Consider the following 25,586-nt stretch of genomic DNA (forward strand, 5'->3'; position numbering starts at 1 on the left):
TGAAGTCAGGGGAACAGGTTGGAGCTCGCCGCCTGCCTATAACCATTAGCAGAGGGAGCATGTTCCAGGGAGGGAAGCTGGCTGCCCGCGATGCTATCTCCCCTCGTCCACTCATGTGTACAAGCCATCTCTGTAACTTCTCCCATGTCCCCCAGTTCCCCTATCTCTCTGTCCTTGTGGCTCTGCTGTCTCCCCACCCACTCAGCTATTTCAGCTTCAGACCATTGTCCTGCATTCTTTACTTTAGACTTTTGATGCCTCTGTCTGCCCGGCTTTTTATCTCAGAGCGTAAACTGGCCGGGCCGGATTCTTGCAAGCGGGGGCGAGGTTGAGCGTGGCCGTCGTGTTTTTGCTGTCCGCTCTGCTGATCTCCCTGGCGGCGAGCAGCCGAGGCTGAGGTGAACGCGTCAAGGGACTTGCGTGCTGCAGAAGTATTTAGGAACAAAAGATGGCAGATTCCTGCCAGTCTCTGCAGCCCCATTCCTTCTCTCGTTATCTCCCGAGTCTCCGGGGATCGGCCAGTCAGTGGAGGGACTGGCTGGCATTCAGCCTTCAGTCCCCCGACCGAAACAATGAGAGAGAGAGAGAGAGAGAGAGAGAGAGAGAGAGAGAGAGAGAGAGAGAGAGAGAGAGAGAGAGAGAGAGAGAGAGAGAGAGAGAGAGAGAGAGAGAGAGAGAGAGAGAGAGAGAGAGAGAATTATCAAGAAATACAAAATGAGTAAGTAATAAGTAATATCCACAATGTAAGCGTGCGTTACCAGTGCACACACTCTTATCACGTCTCTTAGGATGGGAGTTAATGTGTTAATACACATTAACTCCCTATGTTAATAGGATGTTTGAATTTGTTTTAAAGCTTTATCTCCAAATCAGCACATTTTTGCTGCATTCTGGAATAAATCCCGGGGTTTAACGGGTTTTGAGGTCATGTGGAGGTTTACGAGTATGAGAGACTACAACTAAGAGATAATATTGTACGATAAATAAGAAACAACAAGGTATGCCTAGAAAACACAATCAATCGAGCACACTTTGGTGGAACACTGGAGGGCTGCGGATAAAGGGAAATTGCTTTGGAGCTCCGGAAAATCAGCAGCCTTAAAGGGTTATGGTGAAAGTTAAATGGGATCAAATGTACACAGAGGACCGGCAAGAACCTCTCTGGAGATAAAGTGGGCAATTCTGCAGAAGAAGATTCCCTTCAATCCAACAAGAGATTCCCGATCAGTAACTAGTTAATAGAATACTGAATATTGAACCGTGGGCTTCTTACCTCATACAACTCAAGCATTTCTCTCCAAAATGATCCTGTCACATGATTATTTTGCGATGGCACTGATTGATTGCTTGGTTGTTTGCCATTTATTGATTGCTCGATCAACCGGTTGCTCAAGCCGATTTCAGATCAGTGTGCACGTGGTCGGGCAGCAAGGACGGGCGTGTTTCAGTGGTCGTTATAATCATGAGCGATGCAGGGATGCTTCTGGGGTGTGAAAGTCTGGCAGAGCTGATAACGAACCAATAGACAGTCGGAGATACAGGGCTCTTCGCTTTGGCTCCCAGCCAATCATTCAGGGTCACCTTATCTGTCATAATGAGCTTGACAACGTAGAGATGGGCAATTATTACAACCATCCCCTGAAATGAGTTGATAAACCCGTCCCCATCCATGGCAAGTAGGGACAGACCGTGCCCGTCCGATCCAGCCAGAGCCAGAGTGCTGAGCGTGAGAGAGAGAGATAATCATCTCTCTATCATTATGTCTCTCTCTCGGTTTCTCTCTCTCTCTGATGAGATGAGGGAGAGCCAGGTCGCTGTTATTGGCGTCCTCTACTCTGCAATCTGTCTTTGGCATTTCCATAGAAGTTCCTTCCTGAATGTGCTTGGCTTTGTGTCTCCATGAATGGCATTCAAACACCAATGGGAAACGTTTCTCATCACTTCTTTAGACACTGTCGGCCCCTGAGAGTTTGCATCCGTGCTAAAGTGTACTTTTGTATTTGTGTGTTGCAGCATGTGCGTGTGTGTGTGTGTGTGTGTGTGTGTGTGTGTGTGTGTGTGTGTGTGTGTGTGTGTGTGTGTGTGTGTGTGTGTGTGTGTGTGAGATTTACAGATATGAAGGAATGCTGCACACATGTTCTCAGATTAGGAGAGCAGGGTTCAGGCGAGGGTCAGAAGTTTGGGGACGGATGCAACGAAGATGGGCTGTTTGACTTCTTGATTTTAAACCAGCTCAAAATTAACATGCGTGCATGTAATCATTTTGTTGTTGGTGGCAAAGAGATTAACCAACAGGTCAAACCGTCAAATCAAAAATAAATAAATCAATATAAATATAATATTTCCCTAAATTATAAGAATCCCTGAATATAAGCATTTTGTACATCATGATTGATAAAATACTTATTCTGCTGAGCTAAAGCCCAAACTTTCAGTTACTACAGGCCAGGGGATGTAGTCCCATGTCCTTTTGTACATTTAGATAACTATCTCAGACTTGAAACTACATATTTAAAAACCAATCAGATGCGGGTGATTGTTCACAGTATCAGGCTTCTATGTTCAATTTCTGTCATTATATTTTAAAGGCAATCATAAGGTTATTAGTTAGGCCTCAAAAATGTAACTTTTTTCTTTTTGTTTCTTTGACCAAATTAAATTTTCTTTTGCATCAAAACCAGCTAACTCCACAGGTCCTTTTTGGCAAGAACCTCCAAATCCACTTCTTTGGTAGTAAAATCACTTAAGATGCATCAAAAACACTGAAAATGGTGAAAGCTTACACAATCAACAAGAAATTAAACATTTCTAAGGTGGTTTGGTGTGTGTGGATGGGGGGGTGGGGGTCGTGTAGTAGAACATCCATATTATCGATATACATGTTCCATACTAATTTTCGGATGAGTCCTGTAATCATAAACTAGTCCTAACCCATTTCTCTGCAGTCACTAAACAAAGGCAAAAGGCCCCAATGTATAATAATAATAATAATAATAATAATAATAATAATAATAATAATAATAATAATAATAAAGAAACAGTCACAAAGCATAACTTCAATGGCACAAAATGTCAACACATTTATTTTAGCAATAACAGAAGTTAAATACATTCAAAATACCTGCAGTATAGCCTACAAAAATATCTAAAATTATAATATAAAAATAGGTGGTAGATTTTTTTTTCATCCGTATTTTCGCTTTTTTTTTCGGCCGTTAGCTGAAAGCTGACAGGTTCGTCCATTTCGTCAAAATCTATGACCATCAAAATCCAAATCGAATCGCTAAAGAATATAAACGTAAATGTAATGTGTTGTTGATATCTCACAGCCGGCTCCTCGCGCCACCATTTTGAGGTCACATGATGCCATGTTGCGTTGTGATTGGTTCTAAGAACGTAGAGGCTTTTGTTTACAAACGGAAGTGGTGTTTAGAGGTTTTTGCCTACAAATGGAGATTTCAGACCAGGAAAACAGTGGTATATAGCGGGTTTTGACACAAACTTATTTGATTAACATATACTACGTGCGGCGAGCATTCACCCAATGTATTTATCTCATTTTTGACCGAGGTGGCGTTTAGAGGCTTTTGCATCTGAACTCTTCGTTTATCTATCCATCACACATCTAGGTGGACATGCCCACCTGTGATGTCATAAGATTTCAAAACGGCTTGTAACGGCTAATCACACCACACCTGGTGGCATGTCATGGGACCTTTAATATCTTTCAGATCTCCTATAATCATTTCTTAGAGTTAATGTCAGACTTTGTCTATTTTCTGACTATAAACAAGGTCTTACAAAAATTGCTATGGTAACCATCAGCGACCTCCTACTTCATTATCAAAGGACACACGTTAATTTCACGTTGTGACGGCTGAAAGGGTGACTCTCTCTCTGGGGAGACACGATTGGAACGCTAAATAGACGATTCCTCACAATACCTATATCTTGCCATCTTACACCTCACAATCTTTGTTCATAGTTGTGCATAGAATCTGTCCAAACTAGTCTTGGAGTTGTAAACAATAACCTAATCTGCAATTTTCTTTATGTTTGAAATAGAAGTGTGTGTGTATGCACATTTTGTGTAAAGCATAACTCACATTGATTAAAGCGGTTGTTAATCCTTCTTTTAATTACTAAATGGAAGAAATGACCTCCTGAGGCACATTTTCCAAGGAAATAACGTGAACATGCCAGTAAGTGGTAATTACCATGCCCCTGTTTTGCTAATGTGTTCTTTGAAGAATCCCTACTTACCTCTCTGTTCGCTTCCCTGAGCTAACCCTGTAGCTGCAGCTGCTCACTCTGCCACTGATCGTAGCCATTGTGAACGTTTCTCGACGTCGTCTCCGACCCTTTGCCCTGACCTCAAGCGACGTGCTAAGATCATCCGTGTGGTTGCCATGGTGATACGGAGGGAATATAAAGATGAATATCATGCCAGTCCCGTTTACAGAAAAGGGCCGGTGCGATGCTGACAACTGCTCTAATGACCCGTCCCCGGGGGCCGAATGACAAGCCAAAGCTGCAAGCTGTCCACTCTGTTCAGCTCCCGCTCTCCTTCTCCCTGTGGCTGTTGGCGCCAGACCCCCCCCCCCCCCCCCCCCCCCCCACCTCCCACAACCACCTTGCTCCATGTGACACTGATCTGGAAGAGGAGAGAGCCAGAGAGTCTCTTAAGGATCTGGAGCCAGCGTCGACCGACATGTGTGGCTCGACTGTGGAAGACAGTTCTTTGAAAACTATGATTGCAGATTTCTCTATTTCTTTATCTTGCATGTCTCTGCGGCTTCTATCTCTAATAATACAACCCATTAAGATGCTTTACGGTTGGACGGGAGGAGGGCTCAGGTTTCTTTGATGTTAGTAATAATCCCAATTGAAGACGTGATAGGGGATCAGAGGAGCCAAATTGGGTCCTTGGTTACGTCCAGTTGTCAGCCAAACAGAAACAGCCGGTGTGTTTCTTGGACATCATAATCATAGAAGGCATTGCTTGGCTAGTATACCAGGATTTTTGGAGGAGGACACTGAACTTTCTCCTTACTGGTCTTTAGGTAACTGCTGTTGTTAGAAGTTTTATTCATCATAAAAGTGAAATTGTTGTCGTAGCAATATTGTTACCTTTCTTTTTCCTTCAACCTTATATAAGCGGCAGGTACATCTTTCAGTGCACATGCAGGCAAACAATTACCAAAGCAAGGATGAAATACCTGATTTCAAAATCTGCAAACTAATTCAAATCAAGATCTCAGGTGAGGGAATGGAAGCCAATTCAAACCATAATTAAGAAAAATAATTGGATCCACTCAACTTGGATAAGCGGTCTTAAAGCAAAGTGACTGAAAAGATGGATGATTAGCTGCAATAAAGGCATCTTTAATATCAATGATCCTGGGGCCGTTTCACCGGGAGTTAACATGAAAACAAAACTGCAATATGTTCAGTTTTTGGTTTGCACCCTCTGTTGTGATTGGATTGCACCTTGACCCACACCTCTTCAGCCAGAGTCTCAGAGCCCCAGGTTGGGTGCAGGCACCATCTCGGTCCCTTGGCGTGGCTTGGATCTTGGGTGGAACGGTACTGCAAGCCCCAGCATGTGGCTCCACTCAAATGGTAATGAGAGTGATTTCCCCCCCCTACAAGGTGATGTTTGTTGAATTCTAAACCACTTGGTCTCAGAAAACACCCTCCTCTTAGCCGGGACTTAGCCGCCTGCGTAATCTCAAACAGCATTAGAACTGTCCACGGATCTAATGCTCTGCAAGCTATGCTACCTCCATATATAAAAACACCATTCCCTGCTAAGCTACTTTTCACTTTGGTGGGATACTCAATCATGTGTTGCCTTGTGTTAGACTCTCTGTCCTCCCCAGAGAGCATATTCTGTCTGTTCTACATTCCACACTAATACAGTATCCTCTGCAAAACTGGAAAAAGGAGCATTATTTAAATACAAATACATATCTATATATAGGCACACAATGTTTTTCTAATGCTGCAAGTTAAGTATTCTGACATGTCAGAGCACTGTTGGTAGCCATCTCCCCTGTAGATTATCATCTACACCAAATGGCGGGTTTCCTGTGCACCATCAAGCTTACAAGAGTGATTTTGTATCCCTGAGAAAACTCTGAAAAGTCACAGTGATCCCAAAATCCCACTAAGAATACAAGTGAGAAAGGTGAATGCTTTCGATGGGTTTCATTTTTGTATTATGCCGTAATTTGCTAAGAAACTGCAAAGCCAATGAAAGAGACCGAATACCAGTGCTCATATAGATATGATTTGAAGATATAGCACCTTGTAGTAAGAAACAACACACTAGAACTCAAGATGCCTCCTTTAACATCATTGCGCAGAAACAGGTCTAGAATCGTGACTCAAGCTTACCCAGTCTGCTCTTTGTTTCACAGCACCGGTAAGATTTATAACCTTGGTCGGCTGGATTGACACTAAGACGGCGAGGGGCCACGTGAACTCCTCCTGACATTGGCTTGTTGTCTTTGGCCAGAGACAGATTGCACAATGAATTATAGGAGGGAGCTTACAAAACCCAGGTGTCTACCTGAGACCCAGGCTGAAGGCAGAAGTCTGGAGAGGGGGGCCCCTGCATAGCCGAGCACTAGTTCAGAGAAAGAAAAGCTTTCTGCGGTGGCGGCGATGACAAAAAGCCTGCCCTGCTCCACGGAGTGGCAGATCTTCACATGACGAATGGTCGTGCTCTGAAGTTGTTCTCCTGAGAGTCAGTTTGCTCCACAAGGGCGCAGGGAAAATGTAACGCTGACAGAAACATTTCCCTGACAGAGTATTATGTGTATTAAGACCATTACACTGATGGCTTTGCAACGCTAGTGCTGTGAACGTTATACGGTACAGCTGTAGTCCTGAGCCCGTGCATGATGGTATCACTAGTGAGGGACATAGATCAGGGTCAATGGGTTTGCATACCTGTTGGATGGATTACTCGCAATATGGTCGTGCTGCCGTCTGATCTCCAGTCTGACGTCCACAAACGACCTCTTTAGCCGCCCAGTCCAAGTTCTGGCTTTCAAAACATCCTATCAGATGAGAAGAAAATGTTTTTATAACGTCCTGAAAAATAAGAAATAGAGAGTGGGGTAAAGCCAGCCATGTGATCTCTGACCTTGACAACAGAAACAATTAGGTAAATGGCAAAGGTTCACGATTTTCAAAAGACTACTAAAATTATAAACATGGGGGGTCTTAGCCCTTCAGGAAATGATGCAATTAGCAGGTGACCTTGGAATCCAGGACCTTTGGGGGCAGGCTAGAGCCCTTAGGTCTTTAGCGATGCAGACCCCGTGTCTCTAGGTTGCTGTCATTGTGTTGTCACTGGCACTCACTTTGAATAAGCGACAGTAAACAGAGGTGAAAAAAAAAACAATAAACAGTTATCTTGGCATTTCCCTTTAGCTGACTTACGAAAGATCATATACATTCATGGGACGTTATTTATTCAAATAAAATGCACATTTCTCTTTCTCTCTCTCTCTCTCTCTCTGTTATCAAAAACATTTCACTGCCAAAACTATCGTAAAATATTGCAACTTCTCCTGAGAATAAAAGGAATGTCATCCATTTTGTTCTGAATATTCATTGAGACATCAAGGGGCTCCTAAATAAATTACTAAGACAACGACAAGTACATTTGAAATATAATTAGATTCGTCCCCAATACGGCTGTTTTAGTTTCTATTATATTATATATTAGTTTTATATTTGTTTTAGAGATGTCATTTAGTGCTTCACGAAACAAAGGAGAGAGATGCAGGCAAACACTGATCTTCCAGAGGAAATAGTCCTATGTCACGTTGTGTCATAGTGTGGATGTTTTCGACAGAATCATGATGTTGTATAGGCCTTATCACACCATGTTTATAACAAAATCATTATGCCCGGACACAAAACAGCAAGCAGAATAGGATTTCTGTTTTTTTTGTTTACTTTACTGACCCTAACCACTAACCCTCTAATTTAAAGACATACCTTTTCACTTACCTTTCTCTTCTACTTATTTTATGCAATTCTTTTTTAGTCAAGACCTGTATACCCCTGGGCCCCTTTCAACAACTGTCCTGCCCAACCCTGATTTCTGCAAATGTAAGGTGCTTTGGGTCAACTCCTGTTGTTTTTAAATGTGCTATATAAATAAAAGTGACTTGACTTGACTGTGTGACAAAATCACACTTCTCTTAAGACCTGCAATGTTTATATATTTTAATTATACTTTTTCAATTGAATGGTAACACTTAAGCACTAATGTACATTTATGATTATTGTTCTAGAATGATATATAATTAAATATCTTCATCAGTGTTACGTGAATTTAACAAGCTGAAGACCGGCATTCCAAATGCACTTAGCACTCTACTTTGTGTGTGTGTGTGTGTGTGTGTGTGTGTGTGTGTGTGTGTGTGTGTGTGTGTGTGTGTGTGTGTGTGTGTGTGTTTGTGTGTGTGTGTACTAATAGCTCAAGCCTTGAGAGGTCCCAGAAAGACGAGAACATCAACAGAAGGGAACAGCAAGGGCTTAATAGTGGCATGGCAGTAATGCCTATGTGCTGCCTGCCTAATGCGTGTGGAGGTCTGCATGAGGGCCGGTATTAGGGTATTTTTTCCCCTGTATGGCTTCAGCACACAAGCACATTTCATAGCCCCTCCCCATCAGCCTGGGTGTGATTAGAGTCAACACAAGCTTGAGACGACCAGCATGTAGGCTACAGCTCTGTCAGAGTGAGCAAGAGACAGAGAGAGATTGGGTGAGAGACATTTATGGAGAGAGAGAAAGAGAGTGGCTAAGAGAGAGAGTTGGTGAGAGACATCGAGAGATCAAGAGAGAGGGTGCGTGAGCGGCATAGAGAGAGAGAGAGAGAGAGAGAGAGAGAGAGAGAGAGCGAGAGAGAGAGAGAGAGAGAGAGAGAGAGAGAGAGAGAGAGAGAGAGAGAGAGAGAGAGAGAGAGAGAGAGGGAGTGGGTAAGAGTGAGCGAGAGACAGGAGGACAGAGGGAGGAGAGAGAGAGAGAGAGAGAGAGAGAGAGAGAGAGAGAGAGAGAGAGAGAGAGAGAGAGAGAGAGAGTGAGAGGGGGACAGAGAGAGAGGGAGAGGGAGTGGGTAAGAGTGAGCGAGAGACAGAAGGACAGAGGGAGGAGAGAGAGAAAGGAGTGGGTAACAGCCTGGGTACACTGTAGATCTTGCAGCAGTGGCAGTGTAGCATGTTTCCAGCTGTAGCATTACTTTAATCCCAGAGGACCTTGTTGAACAAAATTGGAGTTTCCTGACATTTGTTTTCCTCTTCCCATGTTTCTTTTGTTTTACATTTTCTCTTGGATTTCAAAAACAAACTCAAACTGCACTTTATTTTGTTCAACAAGTACTCTCGACTTTTTGGATGTATCTGTCAAGTAGGCATGTCCTCCTCAGACCTCAATGGATCCTCGCGCACGCCTCGCTGGCTACTCTGGAAGCTAAAGGAAAAGGTAGACATGAGGTACTGATGGGGTCCGAGTACACTATCAATCATTTGAGGTACTGGTAAAAAGTATTTCAGCAGAAAGAATACCTTCTTTTTGTAATAGGTTTGACTCATTACTTCCCCTCCCCGCGAAATATAATGCAAATTATGGAATGGGACACATAGCCAAGTATCTTTGACTCTGCTGAACCACGCTCAACACGGCCCTGAGTAACCATGGACTACGACAACAACATGAGCATCGCTGCCACCTCAGACCCATTCATCAACAACCACAGCAGCGTCGGCGTGGTCCTGCTGGGCTCCAACAGGACCGAGCCCTACCACCCGGCGGCCGACTTCTGGACATACCCTGTCCTGGCGCTCATCATCCTCACAATCGTGGTAGGCAACCTGCTAGTCATCATCGCCATCGCACGCACGTCGCAGCTCCAGACCATAACCAACATCTTCATCATGTCGCTGGCCTGCGCCGACCTCATCATGGGCGTGCTGGTTGTGCCGCTGGGAGCCACCATCGTGGTGACAGGCGACTGGAAGCTGGGCGACACCCTCTGCGAGCTTTGGACATCCCTGGATGTGCTTTGCGTGACGGCCAGCATCGAGACGCTGTGCGTGATCGCTGTGGACCGCTACCTTGCCATCACTCGGCCGCTGCGGCACAAGGTGTTGATTAACAAGCTGCGGGCGCGGCTCATCGTCTGCCTGGTGTGGGCCGTGTCTGCGCTCATCTCCTTTGTACCCATCATGAACCAGTACTGGCGGGCAGACGACTTCCCCGAGGCGGTCAAGTGCTACAACAACACGGCGTGCTGCGACTTTGTGACCAACCGCACCTTCGCCATCACCTCCTCAGTGGTGTCCTTCTACGTGCCGCTGCTCATCATGATCTTCGTCTACGCCAAGGTGTTCCTGATTGCCACGCGGCAGGTGCAGATGATCGACAAGGACCGCCAGCGTTTCCAGGGCGACTGCCCGTCCTCGCAACTCGGCCAGCACCTCACCAGCATCCTGCCTTCTGTGTGCCCGCTGGGCACATGCAACTGCGGCAGCAACAGGAACGGCGTGGCACGCAGGAAGGGCAGCAGGCGGAGGCCGTCGCGGCTGATGCTGGTCAAGGAACACAAAGCCCTGAAGACCTTGGGCATCATCATGGGCACCTTCACCCTATGCTGGCTGCCCTTCTTCGTGGCCAACATCATCAACGTCTTTGACAGGGAGGTGCCCTCGGAGTGGGTGTTCCGCCTGTTAAACTGGCTGGGCTACGTGAACTCCGGCCTGAACCCCATCATCTACTGTCGGAGCCCCGAGTTCCGCACAGTTTTTAAGAATCTGCTGGGATGCCCTTGGCTGACCCCACAGAGGTTTAATGCTTTTTATAAAGAACTGCGCACTCTCTGCAGCTGTGTACCCAGGCAGGGTGAGTCTGGCACAGCGGGTGCTCTCACTAAAGCTACCGTGACAGACAGGAACGAGAGCCTGAGCAGCAACAGAAGTGAGGCTTCTTCCTCTGGGATTCAGCACTCCAACAACAGCGGCCAGTCCAGCGACCAGTCCAGAACAGAAACAGAACTGTAAGTGTGACATAGACGCGTTCGCCTTCTGCACTCAACTTGTTTGACTAAGTCAATGTTATTTTATTCTGAAACAAAGAAATTTGGGTCATCGCACAGATTTACAAAATAATGATGTCTGAAGCCTCATCATTTCAGCATTATTTTAGTTCAATTTCCTGATTGCAAGAGAGAATGTCGCCTTTTGGAAAACCAATTTCCTGTGGATGTTGGTTGAATAATCTACAAATTAATACAGATTAAAGAGATTAAACCAATTCCATTTCCGTAAAGCAATTTGATTTCTCCCTTGGTTATCATCTATAATTAGGATAAAATTGGCTGACATGTTTGTATCTGAAGTAAGTAAGTACAGCAGGATATTGCTCCTATTAATAAGTTTGCTCCATCTACATGTACAGCAGGGACAAACAATACCGCAGTCCTTCATTTACTTTGCACGTTTCGAAGTATATGTGACAATTAAACATATAAGAATATTCAATCTGATGTCAGAATAAAAGCCTGATTTAATATTTTTAAAAAAGCCTCAGAAATGTGGAAGTGCAGATTTTTGCATACTTGGAGAAGTGTGTGGAGTGACTTAGGCCTAGATATGTCCAAGCTTATTTAAAGTTATTTCAGGATGAGTGAATAATACAACCGCATGCATTAGCAGTTAAAGCATAACAAATATATATAATATAGATGCTACGATTAACTTATTCAATGATGAATTTATTGACCATAAAAGTTTGTATCCATGACAACAGGTTTTATGAGGCCAGTAAGCTCAGGGATTTTGTCAGGAATTTAGACAAGAAAATAAGAACAACAGCAAGATAAATGTATTGTGATCATATTGAACAATATAAATCAACATTATCTACTTTAGTGATTTGGCATGTCCTCTGGTGTTTGTGTGTGCTAAATATAAGTACCTTTCTACCAAATCGTAACAATTTTTATAAGAGCTATTCCTTTTTTTCATGCAAAATGAAAAGGCTGACATCCATTTTAAAATAACCCTTATTTATAACAGGATGTTGCGGGTTATTCTGCTGCTGTGTTGAATCCACAGCACAAACATATGAGATACTTTCAGAGACAATGGTATATGTACAGGGAAGTTGATGCAGTGTACATTTAAGATGAGATGTACAATTCTGCTGACCGACTGAATAAGCAGACTCTCAGAGACTGACCTCCTTTAGGTACAGCGTTATGTAACCTGCGACCAATCATTAACTAAACACGTGTTCACTCAGAGCGGCGTTAACAACGATATAGTGTCGGTAGAACAATGGTTACTCAAACTCTCTTCAAAGAGATTGGTGCTTTCTTTCTGTTTTTAAACATACGATTTCAAGCAATCAGGTTTGAAAGTGGAACTCTGTGGAAAAAGTGCGCAACCACATGCACAGAGAGTAGGTGACTACTCCTACTAACTACTACTAACCCTTTTTGCTTCATTCATGACTATAGGATTAAATCAATACCTTATTTCTAATAAATAATTTAAGTTGTGAACAAGTTGACCTCTGTGCAACTGTCCAGGGCAGACTGGTAGGTTAAGTACAGACATGAGACTAAACTGTATTTTAAGCATTTCCATGTTGTTTCTGCTGACATCTGACCTTCTTTGCCCTTTAACTTTATTGTATTAGAAATGTCAACATATTTTTAGGAGCTCCCCTCTCTCTTTCTGTAACCTCGGGGTGATTGTTCCAAAACGACTAACACATGTCCATAATTCCTTGGCATTACAAAAGGATTAAATAACACATCCAATATTTATTCTACATGTTGTGAAACTCCCAACCCTAACAGTGAATGAAGTCATGTTGAAATGCAGCAATGTGCTTTTGGGGTGAGTGGACAGATTTTTGAGAAATGCACTTCTCCGGATTCTGAACATGAAGCTCTTGCCTCATAGGAGGGCCTCACCACACCCAAGCAGAAACGTCTTGCAGCTGATAATGTTTTTATCACTGGGGTCCAAGCCTTGCCGGGGGAAGCTGTTTACGAGGCTGGTCGGAGAGGACAGCGTGTATGTTCTCAGGGTTCAGCAAGAGGCTGGGTTTGTTCAGTTGCCGTAAAGTGAACAGCTCAGGTTTTTACGTGTTTGTAATTCTGGGCCGGATATAATCCATTTGCACAACTGCTGTTTATGAGCATTAACAACTTTGTTGCTAAGTAGTGATTGTTGAGGATGAGAAATCCAATAACCAGCTGGTGTTCAGTCGAAAGTAGTCTCTACTTTGCTCCTTTGGTGTTGAACACAACACAACGCTCCACTGAACACTGACTGCTGTCAATTTATTTGAATGTCAGGCCATCAATTACACTGTAGCAAAGACATGAAGGCTTTCAGACAAGGTGTCCAGAAGGTTCTCCAGACGATTACCCTGCCATGCAATGCAGCGCTTTGAGGGGGATGAGCAGAATGTTACGGGGAGATCAGGACTTCAGGAAGACTGACAGCCCTGGACCCCTAGTGCAGTCATGGTTTTAGTGGCCAGAGTTTTTCTTTTACAAGCAATGGTTATTATTGGGAGTGTATGTTTGGTATCTTAACTCATTGTGATTGAGCATTGAACTATCATGCATCATCAGAATTGTTCAGTATTCCATGTGTCTGTTTGTGTGTGTGTGTTCATTTTTTTTGTGTGTTAGGGACCTTTTGCGACAATCCTACTAAACTCTAGAGTGGTTGAGAAGTTCACAGAATGCCAGCAGCAGAAAAAAAGTTTTTTCATTTAATTTCCCCGAAAAGATACAAATAAAACAATTAGATGGCAGATGCACTAGATTGCAGTGTAAGGCTGACCACTGCTTACAGGGCGGTCAGGAGATCATTTGTAAAATGAGGTGAGAAGAGCGTGATAACCTGGATAAACAGGGATCTGCACAGAGCCACAGAGAGTGGCCTCCGCAATTATCAAAAGGCGCTTTGTTTTCATGGCAACGCTGCGTAGCAAAGCGTCTCACCCGGCCACCTTATCAGCAGCATCGCACTCCCCCAGGTTCCCCGCCGTAAACATCTCCTTTCCTCTGCCATCCAATTATGGCTCTCTGTGTAAAAAAGGCTTTGTCACTGATGAGGTGGCCTCCTGTATGTCTCTGTATTATTATGTTGGTACAAACATACCTTAACCACCACAGCCTTCATCAAGAACAGAGAGATTGTTTCCTTTGTGTTTCCCTTAAGTTCTTGAAATGCATCCTGAGCTGAATAACCATGTTGAAGGAAACAGAGGAGCAGTCAGGCCAAATGACTACGTAATTAAATGGATTTACTTCCTCCAAAAGGTTTCTCTGCCCAGCAGCATGTAGTGCTATAGTATGCAATGCTAGTACATGAATCAGCTAATGCATTAAAATTGGTTTTGGTTATTATGACTTTGGCATTCTTCCTGGTGCTAACAGATTTATGAGCCAAGTCGTAGTCTCCGGGAACAAAGAAACAAATAGAAGCTGTGTGGTGCCTGTGATCGCCGGTGATGGACTGATTTCTCCTGGTCTCTGTGTGAACGTCTGTCTTCTCCTTTGGCACATAACCATTCAGACACTAAAAGGAGCAAGACTATGAGGGACACTAATAGGGGACAATAAACATGCCAGCCAGCAGTCGAGTATAAACACACTGTACCACCATTGGATGCCTTGTTATGGTGTACTGTAACGATGCTAGTGCACAACCAAAGAGATATAAGCAGAACAGACTCTAACAGGAACAGCTACATTACATTATGCTATAATACGACCATTTGACTGTTTGAGTGAACAGTAACCCTAGTTGATAAAATGTGTTTTCAATAATAATACAGCATAAAATAAAACATGATATGAGCTGGATTAACTCAAAACCTCAAAGATTTAAGTTGAGGGAAAGAAGACGGAGAGAGAAGTGTGTGTGCCGGAGAGACTCTGTGAGAATGGAAACAGTTGAAAGTCTGTGCTAAGTAAGCCATTATGGGCACCATAAGTGGCATTTACTCAAAATTAATGTATAAATATTTTAAACCCATTCAGTGGCAACACCACTGTCCACCAGGAAGTGGTGATGCATGACTCTTTCTCATACCAAATTCCCCGCAGAACACACAAGATGAGATGGAAATGTCTTTGGAAAGTCAAAAGCACTTTGGCACATAATAGGCTGAGGTTTACTAAGAGTTAGTCAAATTAGGTCTACTGTCTACTCTCTAAACATGCTACATTCCTGCACTGCTAATCACAGGATGATTTTGCAATCAAAGTGTTTGCAAAAGCAAAACACAATGACGGGAACATTAGGGCAGTAGCTTGTGTGTTATAAACCAAAGTCACTCCCAAGAATGAGAAAGGGCTAAAAGGCATGTGCAAAACAGGTGTTGATCGGTTGAAAGGTACAGGCTGCAGAGAAATCAGTCTCCCAATGATAGACAAGCTTTGTATTTCATTGGCCACCTCCCCCGATCACATCCCGACCCCCTCACCCACGCTCACCAGAGTAAAACGTGTGTGTGTGTGTGTTTTGATGCCATTTAGAGCAGGGCCCTTCTCACAGCAGCCTTCTTTTGGAGGGCTTTTAGCCATGCCATCTGTTGCGCTACTGCTCTGAGATCAGTTGGCCGTGCCACTGGCTGTACTTCATCCTCATAGAACCCACTTCCATCTGTGTCTCCAGTCCAGACATCATACCTTTACAAGGAGATAAGGTCAGAGGAGGCTGGAAATATGACCTGTCGGTCCGCTAATGACTCATGGGAAATCTCCCCGCCGGGCTCTTCAAGGGCCGGATATCAAATCCACCGTCCGCCTGCATCCAGGTCTTTAAATGGAGCTCTTGTTGAGTTGAACAAACAGCACGGCTAGCGGGATGAATGCAGGCCGATCTGAGCTGATCCTCTGATTAAATCAAACAAGCAGCACCAAACTACAACTTTATTTTCTTCTTCTCGATTAATAAAAGCGCACGGCCAAAATCAATGTATCTTTTGGGGTGAAAAGGGGGCTGAAATCTTTAGATATCTGTAAAACTAGTGATGTGCCGATATAAGGATGTTTGCTAGCTTCAGCTTTGAGGAATTTGAATAGTGAGGATATCTGACCGGTGAATGAATATGACAAATGTGTAAGTCCATAGTCTGAATGATCTGCAGCACTAAACATTTCCCTAAACCGAAAATGGAAACTGCTGGACAGGCTGTTCTTTCTAGGGCTTGTTTCTGTTCAGCAAGATAAAACCCAGAAGATCATACACACATATATATATATATATATATATATATATATAGATGTATATATCTGTCACTATCTAGAATACAAAAACAGGTAGAGATGTCTTGAAAGAATATTCTCGAGAGGAAGTGAACTAGAGGCGTGATCAATTCTACATTCTATTCGACTGTATCATGGGTCATCTAAACAGCCTAACCAATGGGAATGCCACCTTAGGATAGAATAGAGAAATGCAAAAAGCGCTTGTGAACAATGACTGTGGGTGTTGTCAGCTCATCTTAGAGACGCTTATCTGATGTGATGCTGGATTCCTTACAGGGTGTGACTCCGTGCCTAGTGTACAGACCTGCTCCTCATACAGGAACTTCAACCTCCCACTCCAGTTTGTCATGGTCATGTAATTTCACAGCAGACACATGCCAGGGTAGATTTTGGCCTCAGGTGCCATGAAAGCTCATTCAGTGACATTATTGATTTATTAAAATAGCTTTTTGTCATAAACTGTCACAGCAAAACGTTTATTCCACCTCAGATGTAAATGATTATTTACTTTTCGTATAAAACGCAAAGCTCTCATTGGACTAGCAGTAGCACTAATCCTATTATTCTCTGTGTTCAGTTTCCCATTGCAGGAAGAAGGATGAAGAAGGCCAAGTCATTTGTTTAAACAACCCAAATTACAACGGAGAAGGAGAATCGAAAGGATGCCGATATCCAAGGCCAGACGCACACGTAGCTGTCGTTGATAGGCCCTGTGAGCCAGCCGACAAGGACAGTGGACTTACGTGCTTAGCCCAGGAGACAGCAGCGGTGGCCGCGTTGCGAGGCTGATACACATGATGCAGACGATACTAATGGCAATAGTGGAGGAAATGAGGGTTTTTGAGGGTGTGGAGGAGATACACTTGGGCTGTGTAATGTGCAGCCACGGCCCTCGCTATAAAAGATTATCATCGGAAGGGACACGCACTTCAGGTGCACCACAGACAGAGAGGCATATTCACGTGAGTCTTGTTTAAAGTGCACATTGAGGCCTGCTGTGTTGCATCCCAACTTCAGCAATAATGCCCAAAACGGTGTGAACTTTGACCTTGAAGTGCGGTCATGAAAAGGCTAACATGGAGTATTGGATAAATTATCTATTTATGAAGCAGAATCTGAATGCTGTATGCTTGACGTTGATTGAACACAGCATCGTCATCATTACTTTTCACCGGCAGGGAATGGTATTTTTTGGGGGATATTTTATGTAACTTTCATGAAACATCGGAGGACAATATTCAACGAGGGCTCAACATCAAAACGACAGATCTCTTGGTTTTGAATGTGGATGAATTCCTTCTCTGCCTTCTCACAAGGTCAACACAGAGACTATCTAGAATTATGTTATCAAGGCGGCAACATCACCTGTACTGAGGAGTACACCTATTTTTGTGTAACAAGTGAACAAAGTGAAATACACAAATCTCTACCTAAGCGTCTCTGCTTTTCTTTTTACCTCACTTGCTTTAGGAAATTGTTTGGATTATGGGAAAATGTTAAGAGCCAAAGACTCACACAAATCCTTTGGGTGGAAGAGGATTTGTGTGTGTTTGTGTACTTGCAGGCGTGTGTGTGTGCTCGCTTGTGTGGGAACTTGCGTGTGTGTGTGTGTGTGTGTGTGCGCGCGTGTACATGTGTGTCCAGTGTCGAGCGACCTCGTACGAGGAGGATATGGATCTGGTCAGAGGAAAAAGTGACCCCTTCACTAATGCTGAATGTCTGAGCCTTTTTTAAATGTTAGACGTATGAAAGAAGTGAGGAGGCAGGAGGGGAACTCGTGGGAAAGGGCTGGAATCCCAAGTGAATCCCCACAATCTCTAGGAAATTTGAAAAGAAAGAAAACAATGCAATAAGGCTACGGCCGAAAGGTCCGGCTGTGTAGCCTCTGGAAACCAAAAACACTGACCTTTGGATGAGTCTCCTTTTTAGAGTTTGCAGTATTTAAAAAAAATCGAACAATAACACTTAAAACCTATCTCACTGCATGTGACATTGCAATACAATATGACTTACAAATCAATGTCTTTAGTAAGGTCTACAAAATTGGTATATTGGTAAACGATAGCCTCCATAATAACACTATTAATAGCTTTTATCTAGGACCTATATTATTATAATAATCGTTATAATTATATTCATGTGAATAACGTTTTGGTAATTGATTTTAATAATATTAGCCTATAATCATAATTCATAATCAAGATATATTGTTAATGTCGCAGCCGGACAAGGAAAGGACCCACAAGTAGCCTACCACATGCGTCTTCAGGTACAACCATCTTCTGGATCAGCCCAACTCATGAATCATGAATGTCTTACAGCATGGCCGCCGACCTTGTGGTCGTAGAACTACCGCCCTCTAGTGGAGAAACTAGCCCAAACCAGCTGTCATGGGAACAGATGAGGCACAGGCAAGAGTTAGCACTAAAATGCAAACTCATTGCCATTGATTTATTGACTATTTGCCATCCAGATCTGACATTTATTTTCTTCTATACGTTCTCCAGGCCTCCCTTCATTATTTAAAAGTCGACCGAATAATTGCTCACGTCCATGTGATTTAGCAGCAAACGACTAATTGATGACGTAGAACTACGCGCGCAAACGGAACTGCTAACGATGGCAGATTCGTCACACGCGTTGCCAGGATACCGTCTCCAAACGCAATACGTAACCTGGCAACCTAGATAAACAAAAGCCCGGCTGATTGACGCGACCACACGGAGCACGATGCAATCTCGCCGGGCCAGTCGTGCGGGAGCCTCAAAACACGCAGACAAGATAACGAAGCCGTCCGTGTTTGTCGACACGCACGCCGCCGCCTCCAACCAGGAAGCGAAGTCCCTGTTCGCGTTCAAAACGGACGATGACGTCAGGAAGGTTTACCTGGCGGGAAGAGGCGAGTGTAGGCGGCGCACACCTCACTTGTTGACTCCCTTTTAAATTAGTTAGCACCTTCTCATCAATTATGAATAATGTCGTAGGAATACATATCGCAAGTGTAGTCACTCATGTCAAAGTGTCACTAAATGTTGAGTTGTGTTCGCAGAGTATCTCAACGAGCAGGGCCAGCCGTATGTGTCGCCCTTCATCGGGAAGATCAAGAGGAGGATGAGCTCAGACCAGACCCTGGGTTCAGCACATCCTTCATCCTTCGGCCTGGCCGAGTTTAACCACAGGGCCACCGAGGCGGTTCTAGGGAAGAAGTCCTCCGCAATCGTGGAGAACAGGGTGAGGTCAAAACACAGGAGAAGATTGTGTTTATGTCATAACAGAAGCCTTAACCTTTACATGTCTCCCATGTGAAAATAATGAGGATATGAAAGACCAATTAAAACCGTTTCTCTGAAAGATTCAGTCAACTTTATGCACTCTGCTCTGAGTGTATGAATTGTGTTGGAATGACCTATTTCCTTAATGATTATTCTCCATCCTGCAACATATGGACCACATAGCACACAACAAAGGGCTTTACACATCTAAAAATTACGTCCTATAGATTTGTGTTGTTAGACATTGTGAAAGGTGATTATCAGGATACGAAAACTTCACACCAATTGCCTGTCTAGTCAACTCATTCACACACACACACACACACACACACACACACACACACACACACACACACACACACACACACACACACACACACACACACACACACACACACACAACACACACACACGTCCAAAACGTGTTTGACTGGTGGTGTGTGTTGTAGGTGCTTGGCGTCCAGACCGTTGGTTTTACTGGTGCTGTGAGACTCGGGGCTGAACTCCTGAGACACTGGTACAATGGGGACGCTGCCTGGCAAGGGCCAGTCTATCTCTCATCCCACTGTGATGGTAAGTGAACATGCAAATGACTTCTGAAGCCACTGTTAGTACTACCCCTACAGTGCAGGTAGGGGTTGGGTTCTTAGGGTTGAGGACGGGTAGACATCAGTGTTTGAACTCAGAACCATTTAGCTGGGACTCAAAGACCCTCAGACTACCGCCCCTTAGCCGTGGGTCAAAGCATAAAAACAAACCTTTGTGGTTCTCATCTCTGGGATTCATTCGTCACAATCTTTTCCAGGATAAATTAATAAGTATTAGAAAAGGTATTCTGTGTGTGATGGTTCTCTTGAACAGGATTCTAATCCCAATGGAGTCTGATTCGAGACTCTGATGTCCAATATGCTGTGACTCGGACCCGACCGACCAGTCAGCTGTGACTCTGACCCGACCGACCAATCAGCTGTGACTCTGACCCGACCGACCAATCAGCTGTGACTCTGACCCGACCGACCAATCAGCTGTGACTCTGTCTGACCCAACAGCCAATCCGCTGTGACTCTGACCCGACCGACCAATCCGCTGTGACTCAAACCCGACCGGCCAATCAGCTGTGACTCTGACCCGACCGACCAATCAGCTGTGACTCTGTCTGACCCAACAGCCAATCCGCTGTGACTCTGACCCGACCGACCAATCAGCTGTGACTCTTACCCGACCGACCAATCCGCTGTGACTCCGACCCGACCGACCAATCCGCTGTGACTCCGACCCGACCGACCAATCCGCTGCGACTCTGACCCAACAGACTCGCTGGCGGGGGTCTTCCAGGCGGCCGGGATGCCTGACGTGCGTCAGTACCGCTACTGGGATGCGGGGCGGCGCGGGGTCTGCGTGGACGGGCTCCTGGAGGACCTGGAGACGGCCCCGGAGCGGAGCGTGGTGGTGCTGTCGGCCTCCGCCCATCCCACCGGGGCGGAGCTCTCCCGGGAACATTGGGCCCTGATTGCACGGCTCATGATGGTATGAGGCCAGAAGCGCTCCACTTCAACAATCAATTGGGAATTCGATGAGCGTACCTCGCGGCGCTCCTGCGCCATTACTGCTCTTTCAACTTTTCTCCACGGCTCCCCCCCCCCACCTTTGTTCCTCTCTGTTTGAACAGAGGCGCCAGCTCTTCCCCTTCATGCTGCTGCCTGTGGCGGGCCTGTGCCATGGGGAGCTGGAGCGGGACGCGTGGCCCGTGCAGTACTGTCAATCACTGGGGATGGAGCTGCTGTGTGCTCAGTCCTTCTCCCACTGTTTCGGATTATACGGTGAGAGAGGGGGAGGGAGGGAGGGAGGGAGGGAGGGAGGGAGGGAGGTGAAAGTGAAGGCATTGTGCTTGTTAGTAGTCAAGGCCGAACCAGGGAGCCAGACGTGATGCCCATCTAAGCCGAGGGGCCGTTGTGAATCGCTGCACTACAGCCTCGGGCTCATTCATTGTTGGAGGGTCGTGAGGGCTGTAATGAGGTTTATTCTTCTCTGATTACGTGAAGAATGTCCGAAAAATATGCCGTTTGAATTATAATATAATATTGACATTCCAACTGAAGAATAAGATAGATAAAGCAAAACGAAGGGGTCTACTGCCTAGGGTCGGGTAAAAATATCGGTTCATCAATGCACTGCAATTTATTGTTCTCGATTCAATTTTGATTCCGAATATTTTTGAAATTGATTATTTCCATTAAAAAAAAGAAAAGCATACTCAGTCATTGTAATCTAGAAGCGAGTGTACCTAAATGTACCAGAGCTAATCGCCACAGCCGGTCTTGGCTAATCCTCGGGTGCCTGTAAACAGTCCGTGAGCGTCATCCGCTGTCGCCAGAGTGAACGACGCTCGCGTGTACATTCAGTAGCTGCAAACGGGCACGTTCAGTCCACTGTTATAAATATATGAGCGCCTTCAATGAACGCCCCTCTTTAGTGCGGTCATGCACAACACCGGTTGCTGTCATATCCAACTCTGAAAACGATCCGAAACGAGACAGAAAGTAGACAGCCATGGACCTCTGCAACACGCTGAGCATGCTGGTCTTTAAACTGACCGATCGGCCCTTTCCCCTTAGGCGAGCACGTGGGCCACCTGCTGTGTGTGCTCAGGCAGAGCTCGGTGCTGCTGGCCGTGCGCTCCCAGACGGAGAGGCTCATCAACGCCCTGTGGGCCCAGCCTCCCGTAGGGGGCGCCCGCATCGTGGCCACCGTGCTCAGCAACCCGGCCCACCGCGCCGAGTGGTGAGTCCAGAGCAAACAAGCTCAACACCACTGTGTCACGCGCTGCCTCTTGGTAAACTCTCCCTTCACCTAACCTCACTCTTTCTAATGAACGGTACCATGGAGGTGTACCTGAAGGTAGAAACTGGTTCGACTCACTTGTTCAGAGTTCACCTAGAGTCTGCATAGCCTCCACCCTTACCCCTCCCCCACACCCCTCTTAAGCACTTATTGTCGGTTGTACGTCCTGGCACTTAATGTACGCACTTATTGTACGTTTTACGTCCTTAGACTTAAAAATAGTACTTAGCATTGTATAGCATCTCATCCTAGCTCTCTTTGTTGTATAAAGGGAATGGGTTAACCTAGCGATTGTTAGGGCTTGGCAATTGTTTCTATGGACATCCTTACTTTACCGACAGTGATATATTGTTTCTCTTTCTTCTGACAAATGTACTTATTGTAAGTCGCTTTAGATAAAAAACGTCTGCTAAATGCCCTCAATGTAAATTTAAATGTAGAAACAGAAAGGGTGAGTGGAGGGTGGCAGCTGTTGGTTGTAAGTGAGATGTCTGGCAGGCAGGAGGGGGTGTGGCACATGGCAGCACGGTGCATGCTGGTCAGAGAGCGGCTCAGGGAGAAGCTGAGGCTGCTGGGAACTCCAGGCTGCTGGGATCACCTGACCCAACAGACGGGTCCGTACTGCTGCACTGGCCTGAATGGTAGGTGTTCCAATCCCCAATCCTGGATTTGGGAATGAATCAAATGGCTAGTCAGTTAGGCTCGATAAGGCTAGTCATAATAAGCGCTTGGAATTAGGTGAGATTAAAAAAAAAAAGTTTTGTCAGCGCTACACCGATTGGGAAGATAGACGGGCTCACATTGGCACTCTTAGCTAATGGCATCCTGACACACTTTTAAAGACCAATTCAAACCATTTCTGGGAAAGATAGAGTTCATTTTATGCGCTCCGTTCTATTCAATGTATGAATTGTGTTGGGTTGACCGATTTACCTTTATAATTGTTGTTCTTCTTGCCATGGACCACATAACCCACAACAAAGGGTATGAGATCTATGGAGATTCCATGGAGATCTACAAACGGATCTCCATGGAATATATGAGCGCACTCTGCCCCAAACCGGATAGAAATAGATTCACATACAGAATACAGACCCTCAATCAGTCCATCTAATCGTAATACAATGTTCACTGAAATGCTGAAAACTCCCGCACTGATTATCTTTTGTTTTTCTTCTTTACTCTCCGGGCTCTCGCTTTAGTGGAGCAGGTAGAATATCTGTCAAAGAGAAAGCACGTCTATGTCCTCCCTAATGGCTGTCTGAATGTGAGCGCAGTAAACAGCTGTAACCTGGACTACGTGACGGAGGCGTTGCATGAGGCACTGAGCGCTGAGCTCCTCTCCTAGCCGGGACGAGGATCTTAAAAGGTAAATTGGACGGTATTGGTTGAGACAAAAACAGGTGGCATAACGGTTGGTTTATGAAGGTACAACATCCGCATTTGTGTTGTGACGTAATAATGGAATGTTTTGGATTTGTGGAGCACACAGCGTTTAACTCTGTTACTATATTTGACATTGTGTGTTATGGTATAATTTTACCCTGTCTGTCTTTCCTTCTTTCTATTCTGTCTTTCAAGATTGAGAAGGTAAATTCTGCTCTTGTTTTTCTGAATCAAAACCATATCTATCTCAGAAGTCTGAGAAAGTTTTTTAGGCAAAAGAAAGTCCTTTACTTAATGAATGAGATTCCTCAGTGCAAGAAACTCTCAACTGCATGGAGTAGGCCAACTGCTGATCAACCAAACCCTGCACAGGGGATTTCAAGTACAGAGTGACATCAGATCATAACAGGCTTTCAGTCTGACAACCCCCAGTCTAAAGGGGCCCAAAGTGGACAAACTAATAACAATTCCATCAATATTACTCTAGGACATCTCCCAACGTCTCAAACATAAACACAAATAAACCTGGATTCAACTCAACAGGCAAGGCATGTTTGCGTCTATGAACTCGAGCTCTAGTGAGTGACAGCTTCTCTTTTTGAGGTAACTCATTATTTCAGAAAAACAAGGGTGGATTTTTTTCTCCATGTCAACCTTTCTCAGAATTCTGAAATAATATACGTGTTAATTCAGAGAAACAGAGTTTACATTTTTTTCTCTGAATTCTTTTGCAATACAGTTGAATGCTTTTTCTTGCATTACGCTTCTGTACATGATGTTGAGTAAGCTGCCCTCAAAAGGCGTCTCCTTATATACTTTGAGGCCTTAATAAGCATCTGTGCATCTGTATTTATAGAAGCTTAATCCTTGTTATAATACAAGTCTCTAGTCTCGTCTTGTCATGTGTGTATTCATACTCTGTACATAACATGCAGTGGAGTTACAGTGAACTGCAAAACAATATACTAAGATGTAAAGACCTATATAACGAAAAAGGGGAATGGAAAACCAAACTGAATCAGGGAACTACCGATTGGGAAGTTTCAGGCCGTTACAAATACAGATGTTCAAATTAACAATTTGTCCGTTAGCTGATGCCGAAACCAATGTTTTGTTGTTATTTATTCCTCTATTTGTGCCTTGGCAACACAGTCACCTTCATTATTAAAAAAAAAGTGACGTGTTTTAAAGTCTTTCAGCCCTTCGTCACACCATCTGTGATCAGGCCAATATCGTCCAATAACGATGTAATCTCCATCGGTGCCTCCCTGCCTTGTATTGTTTTGAGATGATAGTTCGGTCATCTGAATGCGTGGTCACTAAGTTCTTGTTCAATCAGTGGTTTGGGATGTAGGTGGAGGTATGATGTATAGCATATTTTATTTTTGTGAAGTACGTTCAAGAACAAATTGGCGTAGATGGCAGTTAAACACTGTAATTATCTCTGTGAAACACTTACGCAATATTTCTTTATAGGAATGATGGAAGGTATTTTGTTTATATGTCTTCTTCATACGATAGTCTAAATATCCTTAATAAAACCTGTTGGGGCACAGCACAATCCTGTGTTTTTTCATTTTTTTTATATATATATATAATAATAATAATAATAATAAATGAAATTTATATAGTGCTTAATATGGTACTCTAAGACGCTATATATATATATATATATATATATATATATATATATATATATATATTTTTTTTTAAGACAATGCTCACAGGTAGACTTTTAAAATAGAAAGTATTTTCTATCTATTGAA

General features: G+C 44.2%; 2 protein-coding genes across 2 annotated transcripts; both read left to right on the forward strand.

The window, feature by feature from the left end:
• Positions 1-8,749: 8,749 nt before the first annotated feature.
• On the forward strand, positions 8,750-17,769 carry adrb3a (adrenoceptor beta 3a). The gene is made up of 2 exons (XM_056592227.1): positions 8,750-11,074; positions 16,899-17,769. Exons 1-2 carry the CDS (start codon positions 9,717-9,719, stop codon positions 16,921-16,923), a joined length of 1,383 nt encoding a protein of 460 aa, XP_056448202.1. The 5' UTR covers positions 8,750-9,716; the 3' UTR covers positions 16,924-17,769.
• Positions 17,770-17,919: 150 nt separating this feature from the next.
• Positions 17,920-25,422, forward strand: got1l1 (glutamic-oxaloacetic transaminase 1 like 1). Its single transcript, XM_056592228.1, has 8 exons — positions 17,920-19,220; positions 19,371-19,552; positions 20,043-20,166; positions 20,906-21,120; positions 21,263-21,413; positions 22,209-22,374; positions 22,933-23,075; positions 23,637-25,422. Exons 1-8 carry the CDS (start codon positions 19,052-19,054, stop codon positions 23,780-23,782), a joined length of 1,296 nt encoding a protein of 431 aa, XP_056448203.1. The 5' UTR covers positions 17,920-19,051; the 3' UTR covers positions 23,783-25,422.
• The last annotated feature ends 164 nt before the right edge of the window (positions 25,423-25,586 follow it).

The sequence above is a fragment of the Gadus chalcogrammus genome, chromosome 6 (genome assembly GCF_026213295.1).
Source record: "Gadus chalcogrammus isolate NIFS_2021 chromosome 6, NIFS_Gcha_1.0, whole genome shotgun sequence".
NCBI classification, from domain to species: domain Eukaryota; kingdom Metazoa; phylum Chordata; class Actinopteri; order Gadiformes; family Gadidae; genus Gadus; species Gadus chalcogrammus.

Coding starts and splice junctions, on each gene's coding strand:
- adrb3a (XM_056592227.1), top strand. CDS start 9,717: ATGGACTACGACAACAACATGAGCATCGCTGCCACCTCAGACCCATTC. Junction 11,075..16,898: donor TCCAGAACAGAAACAGAACT/GTAAGTGTGACA, acceptor CTCTGTGTTCAG/TTTCCCATTGCAGGAAGAAG.
- got1l1 (XM_056592228.1), top strand. CDS start 19,052: ATGCAATCTCGCCGGGCCAGTCGTGCGGGAGCCTCAAAACACGCAGAC. Junction 20,167..20,905: donor TCTCTCATCCCACTGTGATG/GTAAGTGAACAT, acceptor CTGACCCAACAG/ACTCGCTGGCGGGGGTCTTC. Junction 21,414..22,208: donor CCACTGTTTCGGATTATACG/GTGAGAGAGGGG, acceptor CTTTCCCCTTAG/GCGAGCACGTGGGCCACCTG.